The sequence below is a fragment of the Chrysochloris asiatica genome, unplaced genomic scaffold (genome assembly GCF_000296735.1).
Source record: "Chrysochloris asiatica unplaced genomic scaffold, ChrAsi1.0 scaffold00001, whole genome shotgun sequence".
Classification (NCBI taxonomy): domain Eukaryota; kingdom Metazoa; phylum Chordata; class Mammalia; order Afrosoricida; family Chrysochloridae; genus Chrysochloris; species Chrysochloris asiatica.
The window spans coordinates 52,133,554-52,145,994 of NW_006408519.1; the positions used below are offsets into that span (position 1 = coordinate 52,133,554).

General features: G+C 55.1%; 2 protein-coding genes across 2 annotated transcripts in view; both read left to right on the top strand.

Annotated features, from left to right (window-relative positions):
* LOC102820923 (zinc finger protein 629-like) overlaps nt 1-2,520 on the top strand; it is a 15,981-nt gene extending 13,461 nt beyond the window's left edge. Inside the window, exons 6-9 of the mRNA XM_006830862.1 lie at nt 1-89; nt 531-624; nt 1,870-2,069; nt 2,370-2,520. The exon at nt 1-89 is cut by the window's left edge and continues 3 nt beyond it. Of these exons, the coding sequence (XP_006830925.1) occupies nt 1-89; nt 531-624; nt 1,870-2,069; nt 2,370-2,520 (534 nt within the window). The remainder of the gene's footprint in view (nt 90-530; nt 625-1,869; nt 2,070-2,369) is intronic.
* Nucleotides 2,521-4,277: 1,757 nt separating this feature from the next.
* On the top strand, nt 4,278-6,271 carry ZNF696 (zinc finger protein 696). Its single transcript, XM_006830863.1, has 3 exons — nt 4,278-4,355; nt 4,459-4,597; nt 5,217-6,271. Exons 1-3 carry the CDS (start codon nt 4,278-4,280, stop codon nt 6,269-6,271), a joined length of 1,272 nt encoding a protein of 423 aa, XP_006830926.1.
* Nucleotides 6,272-12,441: the final 6,170 nt, after the last annotated feature.

Consider the following 12,441-nt stretch of genomic DNA (forward strand, 5'->3'; position numbering starts at 1 on the left):
GGTGAGAGGCCGTTCCGCTGCACTGAATGCAGTCGAGCCTTCGCCCTGAGCTCGCACCTGATCCAGCACCAGCGGGTGCACAGCCCGGAGTGAGCGTAGGGCCCGCAGCGTTGCTCTCTGCTGGGAGGCCGGAATCGAAGCCGCCGGCAGCCTCCACGCTGAGCCTCTGACTCTAAGCCTCTGCTCCCGTGCCCTTCACACCGGTACTGTCCACCCAGGAGACCTATAAGGTCCAGGGGAACGCACCCGCGCCTTCCGAAGGCCTTCTCTCAGAAGGCAGGACAGAGGACCTGAATCACAAGCGAGGGTGGGACGTGCACAGAGGCACCACCTTCTCTCAGGTATCCGCCAGTGTTGCTAGAATACAAACCCTTGGGAACGCAGGCATCCATCCCTCCCCTCAAAAGCGTCTGAAAGTGCGGCCAGCGCCCCCGCCAGTCCCTGGCTTTGCGCAGCCTCCAGACTAAGACGGAATTGAGTTCCAGTGATGTGGCTCCTGCTCTGAACATTTCCTCCCCTTCATCTGGAAGGGGCGCGCGCGGCTCTTCGCGAGACTGGTTCTTTCTTGGTCCGCAGCGTCCCGGGGAGCTCACCCCTAACGGTGGCAACCCCAAAAGAACAGGGGTGGGGCCTCCATAGAGCGTGGGGCTTCCCAGAGGCGTCGGGAACTCCGAGTGTCCCACGCATGGGGGGCGGGGAGGTTAGGGTCACGTGCAGATCCAGCAGACTGAGCCGTTCCAGCCCGCCCAACTGCCCACGGAGGTGGCCCGGTGCCGGCTCTCCAGGAACAGAGACGCTGGGGCGCAGAGGGGAAGAGTTGTGGTGGCGCTGGGAGCTTCCTTCCCCGGAGTCTTCTACCTCCCTGTGATCTCGGAACTGAACTTCCAAAAGTGACAGCTCCCCTCTTATGGAGCCGGTGTGCTAGGCTTGGAACCACTGGATCGGTGGCACCCAGAGAACTTGGAGAATGGCCTTGTTCGGGGATCGCAGGCCAAGGAGGGGCGGTAAAGGGGTGTGGGAGAAGCGACGCCAGACCTTGTAGGACGGTCAGAGCCGGCAGGCTGGAGCTTCGTGGTCAGACTCGCGCTCTGAGAAGGTCACTTGCTGCGAGGATGGCGCCGAACCGGGCAGTGTTTGTTGCTATGAGTCGGAACCGACTCGACAGCACCTAACAACGACAGAGGAGCGATGATCTCTAGGACTCCAGAGAGATTCCCCTGGGATGTGCAGGAAAACGTGTTTTAAGTGTATTGTTATTTTTACATGTTTTATAATTTGTTATAAATAAACATACAGTAGGCTACATCTGCCCTTCAGTGGTACGTGATCTGTGGTCTACGTTCTACCTTGTGCTGTGCTCAGAGTCACTGCTAACTAAGAGGTTGGCGATAAGAGTTCATCCAGAAGTACCTCGGAAGAAAGACCTGGCAACCCACTGAAAACTCAGGCTTTGAAAGCCCATGTCTACTGTAGCACACAGGGTCACCGTGAATCAGTCACTTGATGGCAACAATGCCGCCCGTGGGCTTGGGAAAGTTTGTCAAGGCTTTGGGGTCAGGAAGTTGAGGCCCCGTGACAAAGGGCAGCTTTGCAGCTCCCTCGGCTCACGGCTTGTGTTTAGCAGTTCATGGAGAGGGAGGATGTTTCCCGCCATGGGCCCACCTTCTCTCTCCATTGATGTACACTTGATTCATTGTGCACTTTTTTTTTTATCCATCCCACACCTTGCCTGGCGTCCACTCGCAGTCCAGCTTCTCCACCGTATCCCAGGGATGTGACTCCAGGCGATGAAGCCTTAGACCGGGAAGGGAGGAGAGTTTCGGGCGGTGAGTCTCAAGGGACCTAGAGCTTTCCGGATGTGACCGAAAGTGGTGCCAGGAAAACCCTGGAGGCGAGACTGGGGGCAGGGAGGAGAAACTGGACAGAAGTTGGTCGAAGACAGGAAAGGGTCTTGCACGCAACGCTAGGGACTCCGAGGTGCGCGGGTCTTCCAGCTGCCTAGCCCCGGGCAGCGCGAAGATCCCACGGAGCTACCCCACCGCTGAGGCCACGCGCCCGCTCGGGGATCGGTCAGTGAGGCCTCCGAGCAGCGAGCGCGCGGTCTTCCAGCCGCCTAGAGCGTCACCGGAAGTGCTCCGGACGCGGGGGAGGGAGGGATGGCACTCTGGCCTGTAGTCCCGGCGGGCAGGTGAGTGGGAGTGGGAGCTGCAGGTGGGCAGGACCAGAAGGGGCTGGTGGGCTGCGGGGTCACCCCGAGCGAGAAGCGGAGGAGGCAGAGCCGCCGCCGTTTGCAGGTTCGATTTCCCCCACGCGGGGCGTGCCCGCTTCCAGCTCCTTTGAAATGCTCCTTTCGCGGGGCTTTTCCTTAGTGCTGAGAGCCGAGCTCGGGGGCCCCGCACCCCCTCACCACTGGGCCCTCTGCCACCTCGCCCTCAAGTGTCATCCAGCCCGCTAGGGGAGCCTGCCAACGTCCGGGATTCCCCCATCAGAGGGGAAAGGCGCAGGTCTGTCCGCGAGTGAGCGCCTCGTCCACGATCCCTGCTTGTTCGTGCCCAAGTAGCCCTGACTCAGAGTGACCCACTATAGGGTCTCCAAGGAGCGGCTGGTGGGTTTGAACCGCCGACCTTGCAGTTAGCACTCCAGTGCTTATCCTGCAACGCTACACCAGGAATCCAGGTTCCCTGCTAGTTTGTTTTTGTTTTAATATCTACAGCTTCATAGGGAAAATATAGTACTTAAAAATGCATTTCTTAGTTGTGTTAAGGTGGCAGATTAAAAGTGTGTTGGCCTTTACATGTTCTTATGTGAGAGACCTGTTCGGACCACTGCTGATGCTCTACCTATTGCTATACAGAAGTCTTTGTTGTTGTGAAGTGCCATCGAGTCGGTTCTGACCCTTAGCGACCCCGTATAGGGTTTCCGAGGAGCAATTGATGAGCGTGAACCGCCGACCTTGTGGTTCAAACCGCCTTTGCAGTCCAGCCCGTTAGTCCACAGCCCCACTCTATTAAAGGATTTCAATCTGTTTTGTAAATGTCCCCTTCCCCAGTTTATCCTTTTTCCCCCTACATTTTGGCTTGTAGTGAAATATCTCAGGCTTTACCTATGGTTTCAGGCTTAGAAAACTCCTTCCTCAACCCCAAACAGCACCAGTCACAAAATCTTTTCACGTACGTTTACATTTAAATCTGTATGATTGTCAGTATAATTTTAAAATCCATAAAAATTCTCCTGGCATTTGAAACAGAAGACACAGGACGTTTGGTGTGGAGCCAGACAAGCACAGCCCGAAACTAGCAGGCCTGCTCTGAACTGGGGTGGGGAGGCCTGCAAGGTGAGGCGGAGTCCCCAAGGCTGGCGCATGGGACCCATTTTGGGGGCATCAGAGTCTCCTTGCTTCCTAGTAATAAAAACTGTTCTCAAACTGATTGAAACACAAAATGAAACTTTAAAGTGTAAGGGTTCGGACTTGGAGGATGCATCAGGAGCAGCCTCTCCTTGGCTGGTGCCCCACTGGGTGGTCCCCTCCTTCTCTCCCACCAGCTCCTCAGCCCCTGTGGGAGGAGGAGGTCTGTGGAAAGAGCCAGGTCAGGGCCAGGTTGAAGCCGTACTAGGCTTGTGTCCTGAGCCCGGCCCCCTCTGACCTCCTCCTCCCCAGCCCTCACCCGTCCTGACTGCAGACTTCTCTCACACTCAAGCAGGAAACATCCCACTCCTCTTGCACGGTGGAGTGACGAGGAGCCCGGACCTAGTTTGCAGAGGGCAAGGGAGGCAGCCTGATGGACATGCACACAGGTGAGGACTGGGGGTGAGTGAGGGTCCCTGGGTGGGGGAACATTCTGGGTTAGGAGGGGGCAGTGCCATTTGCTGCCAGAGCAGGGCACTAAATAAACCCATGTCTTTCCTGGCACCACTCATTCATCCTTGCCAGCTGCCCTCCCCTCTTCCTGGGGTCTCTGCCCACGCTCACCTGGAACACCTCCACCTGGACACTTCTGAGTACAGTAGTCCCACATGCTGTGTCTCCAGGGCTCGAGAAGTGAAAATCGGCCTGGCCTCTTGGCCACCTGCCCTCCCAGGCTCCCCGCTGCAAAAGCCGGAATGAATCCACCGAGTCTTGCGCTGTTGCTGCAGCTGTAACACCCTGACATAAGGGTCTTCTGTGCAGACTCGTGCCCTGCCAGCCACTCCTGCTCACACTCACCCTTCCCTATGGCTCCTCCTCCTAGGTGGGAGCCTGGCTGGGTGTGGGACTGGAGCTGCCTACCTACCGGAGCATGGGCGTGCCAACACCCCTGTGCTTTGTCCTCATTGGTTCACAGAAGCCTGTGTTTGTGATTCGGCTGTCCTTCCAGGTCCCCAGAGGCACAGCCGGTTGAGATTTAGCTGCTTTGTCCCCTCACCTGCTGGGTTGTGCCTGCTGAGGTCTGTCCTTGGGCCAAGCCCCTGTGATCACAGCTCCTGCTCCTCGTGGACAGCACACACATGGCCAGCACTCCTGTCCCTGTGCTCACAAAGTCACGCCGTCTACCCATGAGCACACAGTACGGACGTACCCGGCTGCCTCTGCCGCCCCCACGTTCTCTCCACTTTCGGGGTACTGCTCCCGTGCTGGTTTCTGTGAGTGGGGCTCTGCTGGCACGTGGCCGCAGCCCTATGGGCTGGTGGTTGTGGAGGATGGTTAGGGGTATACACTGTCTCCAAGAATCAAAGTCCGGAGACCTAAGCAGACTGGCACACAGCCACTGTCACATGCTCCTGCCCTGTGCATCCCAGTGTATTGGTCCCACCATACTTTGACTGCCAACTAGATTTCTTCCCTTTCAGTTGGTGGCAGAAAAGGAAGCCTAGAACCTGGGTAATGTCTCCTCTCTTCATGTGCCTCTGAGGTTACAGGTTCAGCCTCCTAGAGACCCCCCATGTCCACTGTTAGGGAGTGGGCCAGGTGCACTGGGCAAGGACTTATTTTGGGTTTTATTATTATTCTTTGTTGTTGTTGTTAAGTGCTGTCGAGTCAGACCCGATTCATAGCGACCCTGTATGGGGTTTTCCAGGAGCAGCTGCTGGGTTTGAACTGCCGATCTTGTGGTTTGCAGTCCAGTGCACGTGGAACTACTGGCACCACTGCCTAGATTGCCATCTCACATCCGCACATGTCTGTGCATCATTCATTTGTGCTGTCACGTCTTAAATTGCACCTCACGCCTCTTTACTAGCTGATGGCGCTTCCTCCCCAACACCCGCCTCTGCCTGCCCGCGGTCAGCTGTGAATGGACGGGGTGTAAGCCCAGGGCTGACTCTGAAGCAGGAAACTTCAGAAGACACAGACACTCAGGGAGAGGCCAGGCCTGGACAGCTACAGGAATCTCTGCAGGTGCTGGGACTTCCACGCCTCTGTGAGAGCAACGATGCCATGGAGGGGCCTGGGAGCGCCCCTCTAGGGTCCAGCACCAGTGAGAAGCCTGGCGGAGCTCGGGGCCAGCGGAGCTCTGAGCCTGGGAGGCGGAAAGGACGGCCTTACCCGTGTGGCACGTGCCGCCGAAGCTTCACGTGTTCCTCGGATGCGGCGAAGCACCAGAGCGTCCACTGTGGCCAGAAGCCATATTCGTGCAGCGACTGCGGGAAGGCCTTCATCCACAGCTCACACGTGGTCCGGCACCAGCGGATACACAATGGGGAGCGGCCCTACGTCTGCCAGGAGTGTGGGAAAGCCTTCAGCCAGAGCTTCAACCTCATCCGCCACCAGAGGACCCACACGGGGGAGAAACCCTACTGCTGTGTGGAGTGTGGTAAGACCTTTGTCCAGCGGTCAGACGCCGCCAAGCACCAGCGGATTCACACTGGTGAGAGACTGTACGAGTGCCACGAGTGTGGGAAAGCCTTCATCCACAGCTCCAACGTCGTCCGGCACCAGAGGACCCATCACGGGGAAAACCCCTACCAGTGTCAGGAGTGCGGCCAGGCCTTCAGCCAGAGCTCCAACCTCATCCAGCACCAGCGCGTACACAGCGGCGAGCGGCCCTACGCCTGCGCAGAGTGCGGCCGCGCCTTCAGCCGCAGCTCCTTCCTCCGAGAGCACCGGCGCATCCACACCGGGGAGAAGCCCTTCGAGTGCGCCGTCTGTGGCCGCGCCTTCCGCGCCCTCTCGGGCTTCTTCCGTCACCAGCGCGTCCACAGCGGTGAGAGGCCGTTCCGCTGCACTGAATGCAGTCGAGCCTTCGCCCTGAGCTCGCACCTGATCCAGCACCAGCGGGTGCACAGCCCGGAGTGAGCTGCCGCAGGCGGGATGTGGGCACAGTTGCTGGGGATGGAGCAACACCTGTTCAGATAGTACCGTATCTGAGAGTTTGTGTGCACCGGTCCAGGTGTGGTGGGGCGGTGACATCGTCAGGGTTAACCTGCCTGTGTGAAGAACAGAGGCTGTCTCTGCACCTTCCTTGGGAGCACTCAGGAGAGTGGAGGGACAAGGCATGGTGCTGTGGCCGGAAGTGGAGGTTCCCAGAGGGAAGCAGGCACTCTGGTCACCAGCATGTAAGACCAGCTGTTCTGTGGACCGTCCTTGGCACATTGCTTTCCGGGCCGGTGCCCTATCACCCCGTCGTCTCCCCGCTCCATCCCTTCAGTTGCAGTGGGTGTCATCTCTGTAACACTGGTGTTTTCTGAGACACACTTTGCCACTGTGGAATGCATGACCCTTACCTGTCTGCTTTAGATGAGTTTGGACAAATATGACCTGACTTGATCTGTAGAACCACCCTGCTCTCAACATACAGGCTGTTCCTGTTACCCAGAGAGTTCCCTCATACCCCTGTCAAGCCAGCCCTCCCCAGCCCCACAGCACCCACTGACCTGTTTCCGTCACTATCATTTGTGTTGCTTGTTCTGAAACTTGATACAAACAGAAACATACCGTCCATACGCTTCATGTCTGGCTTCTTTGTTTAATGTATTGGAAATCTATCCATGGAGCAGTAGTTATTTCCTCCCGCCTTTTTGGATCCTTAACACTTTTTAAAACTCAGTAGTCAGGTTCCATCAGACCACCTGGGCCCGGGGCAGGCCCTCTGCAGGGAGTGAGTAAAGGAAGTGGGGGAGAATATAAAAGATGGGGGCGGGGAGAGGCCATACCACGTGGTAGCACAGTTACCTTGTGTGCAGGTGAGCAACAGGAGCTGCACTGATAGCGGGCTGGGCTGGGACAGATGCTGAGTGGCCTCGTGATAGCTCCGACTTCACATTGTTACAGTGTCTATTTGAAGTAAAGATTCTGGGGGGTTTGTGTCATATATGTGTCCCTACTGCTACAGAGCTCTGGTGGCAAATCAGACTGAAAGCTGCAAGGTCAGCAGTTCAAAACTACCAGCTGTTCTGTGGGAGAAAGATGAGGCTTTCTGCTCCCGTAAAGATTTACAGCCTCGGAAACCTTGTACAGGGTCGCTATGAGTCAGAACCGACTCCACGAAATAACCATCACCAGGCATATATAATAATTTACACCACCAAAGGGCACATTCTACAAGCCTGCCTCCTGGCCACCAGCTCTCAGTCCCTCTCTTCCCATGAATCTAGAGTCCTCAGCTGCTCCCTCTCTCCATGTCCCCACTCTTCCTGCCTCCATCTCTGGTGTCGCTGCTTCTCTGGATAAGGTCTCACGTGAGATTAACATTCTTAAATCACAGAAAGAGACAGAGGGAGAGGGTCTGGGGCAAGATGGTGGGAAACTGTACGCACTGGGTCAGCACTCTCTAACAAGGACATGGGAGACCGAGTGAGACAGGTACATATGGTGACCCAGAGGCTGGGATGGAGATGTGGGTTGAATGCTGCCTGGAAGAGGCAGCTGAATAGGGGCAATGAGAGAGAAGGAGAACAGGCCCACTGGGGGCTGGAATGGGCGCCACAGCTGTCTCGAATTGTTTCAAGTAGCTGTTCACAAGACACGACTGGAGGTGCCGGTCTCCCTTGTTCCTGTGCCTTCCTGGTAGACTGAGGTGTGGCCAGTCCCCGTCCTTGTCAGCCCAGTGGCCAGTGGTAGCCCTCCCATGCAGCTTCCGCTGTGCCTGGGGTTGGGCACCTGGTATACCACCTCCTTCTGGAGGCTCGTTAACCTGCCCTAACGTCATGAAATATGAGAAGATCGCCACTCAAGAAGTTGAACTAATCCCAAATTATACCCCAAAAGGAAAAAAGAAGACATAATCAAACTTTCAAAACCAAAGACAAGGAAAGACTCCTGAGAGCAGCTCAGGAAAAAACAAAAAGTTACCTACAAAGGAGAACTAATACGACTTAACTCTGATTTCTCAGCAGAAATCATGTAGGCAAGAAGACAGTGGAATGACATCTATAAAACGCTGGAAGAAACACACTGCCAACCAAGGACAGCAAAACTGTCCCTCAAATATGATGGCGAAATTAGGTCTGTTTCAGACAAGCAGAAATTAAACGAATTTGTAAAAACCAGACCAACCTTATAAAAACTACTAAAGGGCGTTCTGTGGTCTGAGCACCTATAACAGCAGACAACCACCTGAGACCAGCGTACGACGTGACGGTATCACCTTGACTTGACCCAGATAAAGAAGTATGCAACCAGGGATACGTTACAATAACACACAAATGTAAAGTCAAAAGAGGGAATAATGTTATTATGTAATTTCCAGATTAAGAGGAAACTAAATTGATTTCAAGAAAAATCTTAAATAAAGATAAACCTATTCATAACCCTGAAAACTAGACCAAGCTTTACTGGTAACCCTGGCCCAAGCGGTATTCCTAACACTAATCCTCATCCTAACCATAACCCTGGAGTCCTGGTGTGGTGCTGCGGGTTAATGTGCTAGACTGCAACCTAGGAACCACAAGGTTGGTGTCTCAAGCTCACCTATACAGGATCACTATGAGTCAGAATCCACTTGACTGCACTTAACAACTTAACCCTAACTCTAACAACAACCAAAATTCTAAGCCTAGCCAAGTCCAATCATTGTCCCAACCCTAATACTCACTCCTTACTCCTCGCACCCACTGCTCTCATCTTGTTTTAACTTACTAGAATCACCAACTGTGGTACAGGTCACAATGGCCCACCTTGGAACCACCCAGACGTCAGTACATCCATCAGCAGGACGACAGACACATCAGCATCAAAGGACAACCAGAACACCTCCAGCGCAAGGGCACCATCGGAGCATGGTGGTACACACATACACGTGAAGGTTAAACACAATAAAAGAATAACATTGAGCACAGCACAGTCATCTTTAAAGGACTCACACCAGATATTTCTGTTGCCAGGGCCAGAGAGATGCCACCAGCCCCCTCAGCTGGGTCCAGAGCTTGGGGAGGTCAGACTCAACCCTCCAGTCCTCAGAGCAAATGAGGAGCAGAAATCATCCAGAAGGTTCCAAGTGGTGCTGCGGAGACGAGCAGCCATGAAATGTTGTTGAGGCCACCCCACCCCCACCCCACCCCCGGTGCATGCTGGTTCTGACACCACTGCTTCCATCAGTTGCACCTGGTCAGGAGCATGTTCATGTACAGTGGTCACTGTGGCACACGGCTACCCCAGCTGTTCCAGACACACACCCCCAGCCCTCCACAGCCCAGAGGAGACTCACAGTAGCAAAAGTCAGCAGGGACAGCTCCAGTGACCACAAGGGGGTCTAAATGCTGCAGTGACTCCAGAAACATTCCAGCAGCCAGGGCATAGGGGAGCTGGAGGCCTTTGGAGACCCCCAGAAGATGGGGGGGGTGACAGTGTGCCTGAACCTGGACAGTAACTCAGGCCCCGCCCCTATGACTCATGAACTACCCCTCTCCCCACTCTCCTCCATGCCCGAGGCATGTTCTCCACCCGACCTGCTCCCCAACTGGCCCCACGCTCACAACTAGACCAAAAGGGGGGATGGGGACCTCTAGGGTCTGCCTGAGCTGGGGAGGGCCTTCCCTGAGTGGAAGGGGCTCACGCGTCGGTGAGTCATGAGTGATGGAGCTGCCGTCTCGCGACACCACAGGTCACACTTACCAAGGCAGACAAAGGGAAACTGAGGCTGAGGGAGGGCGCCCCCTCCCTGCCCAAACTGCCCCCACTCCCAGCTGGCACGCTTCTGCAGCTAGGGTCCCGCCAGCAACTTCGCGCCCAGGGCGACCAGGGCAGGTGTCCCGAACACCGAAGAACCCTCTCAAACTGCGTCCGCCGTGCGGGGTTTCCCGAGGCACACCTGCAGGAACCCATTGTTGTTGTGTTGTTAAGCGCTGTTGAGTCGATTCCGACCCATAGCGACCCTGTATAGGGTTTCCGAGGAGCAGCTGGTGAGCTTGACCCGCCCGACCTTGCAGCTGAACCGGCTTTGTAGTCTGGCACATTAACCCACAGCGCCACACCAGGAGTCCTACAGGAATCCATTACAAGATTCAAATTGGAGGCACCAGAGGCTGGGCGGAGGGAGACACCCCGTGTCTGTCGCGTCTATAGGAGACACAGTTTAGACAGCCTGTATAACCCGACACAGTGTGCGGACGCGACAGGAATCACTGCGTCACATAATGACAGCCCCCAGCGGCGCAGCCTCCCCGTAGCTAACACTTGAGACTCTCCGGCTGCGTGCACTTCACCCCAACAGACCAGAGCCCGGCAGTGGGGCCCTCCCCACGGCGCACTGCACCTACCACCTCTCGACCCGGGTCCCCTGGGTCGCCCCAACTACGCTGCCTAGCTTCTCCTCGCTCTGAGCATGCCCAGCACGCTGACGGCACACAGGCGCCAGGCTGGGGGGGGCGGAGCGGGCCGCACAGCCCGAGGGCCTCCACCTGCCTCCCCTTTCTGCATTTTCTACCGACCTCTAGTGGCCGCAAGCTCCAGGCTCCAAACCAAACACAGCGGCCATCCAGGACTGACGCGCCTGGACTCCCGGAGGACCCTTGGTGCTGGTGTCGGCGTCTGCGGGACTCTACACAGGGTTCTCATAGTCCCTTCCACAAGCCTGGAACGGCGGCACTCAACAGACCCCTGCCTCCTGAAACTACATGGTCCAGACTGTGAAAGGGACTGCGTGGGATACAAACCTATCATCAAAAGGTGGCCCACCAAACTCAACATTGCTGCTAGATAAAACACTGGAGATCAAAATCGGAGCGCGGGGCGGGGGCAGCCTGTTGCACAGTGTTTACAAATAACACACAACCTTCTAAACGCAGGGGTAAGACAAGGGTGTATCTGCTGTTCAACAGTGTACTGGGGGTCCAGCCAGGGAAAACAGGCAAGAAAAGGAAACAGGGCATCCAGACTGGATAAGTGCTGTTGTTAGGGACTGGCAAGTTAGAGACCTGGCCCTGCACTTCCTCACAATTATTATGCCTGAATCTACTGCTGCTGCCACTGTATCCATCCATCTCAGTGAGGGCCTTCCTCTTTTTTACTGACCCACCCGTCTTCCAAACATCAGGTCCTGCTCCCTCCTGACTACATGTTCATAGTTGTTGTTGTTGTTGTTGTGATGTGCTGTCGAGTCAGTTCCAACCCACAGCGACCCTGTATAGGGTTTCTGAGGAGCAGCTGGTGAGCTTGAACCACTGACCCTGCAGTTCAAACGGCTTTGCAGTCTGACGCATTAACCCACAGCGCCACCCACCCCAGGACTCCTGTTCACTGCTAAGGCGCACTCTGGCTTTACTTCTTCCAAACAGATTTGTTTACTTTTCTGGTAGTCCTTGGGACTTTCAATGTTCTTCACCAACAGCATAACTCAAATGCATAGATTCTTGCACGGTCTTCCTTATTCACTGCCCAACTTTCACACTCATATGAGGCAATTAAAAATACCACGGCTTAGGTCAGGCACACCTTAGTCCTCAAAGTGACACCTTTGCTCTAGAACACTTGAAAGATGTTTGCCTAATGTAATACTTCGTTTCTTGACTGCTGCTTCCAGGAGTGTCGATTGTAGATCCAAGTATTGGATATAGAAACTGGAAAAAAAAAAAAAAAAAAAACTATTAAAGCCAATAAACGAGTACAACAGAGTTACAAGATCTCTATACAAACCCCTCTACATTTTGGCATACTGTTGTTGTTGTTAAGTACCGTGGAGTCGGTTACTAGCAATGAGCAATTAGAGCATTAAATTCAGAAGGTAATTCCATTTCCCAACAGGGCGCTGTGGCAGCAGGCACAGCAAAGCGCCATCTCCACCTGCTGCGGTCGGTGACTTGGCCACTCCCAGGGTTTTCTTCTCTTTTCCTCTGGACAGCCCACCCCAGGCTGACTGTGGCTATGGCTCTAGCTCTCTTTGGCCCCGCTCTGCTTTGAGTCTCAGTGCCTTTCCTCTAAGGAGCCCTGGTGGTGCAGTGGTTAAGCTTGGCTACTAACTACAAGGTCAGTGGTCCCAACTTACAGCTGCTCCTTGGGAGAAAGATGTGGCAGTCTGGTTCTGCACAGAC

Coding starts and splice junctions, on each gene's coding strand:
- ZNF696 (XM_006830863.1), top strand. CDS start 4,278: ATGGGCGTGCCAACACCCCTGTGCTTTGTCCTCATTGGTTCACAGAAG. Junction 4,356..4,458: donor TGATTCGGCTGTCCTTCCAG/GTCCCCAGAGGC, acceptor CTGTGATCACAG/CTCCTGCTCCTCGTGGACAG. Junction 4,598..5,216: donor ACGTTCTCTCCACTTTCGGG/GTACTGCTCCCG, acceptor CCTCTTTACTAG/CTGATGGCGCTTCCTCCCCA.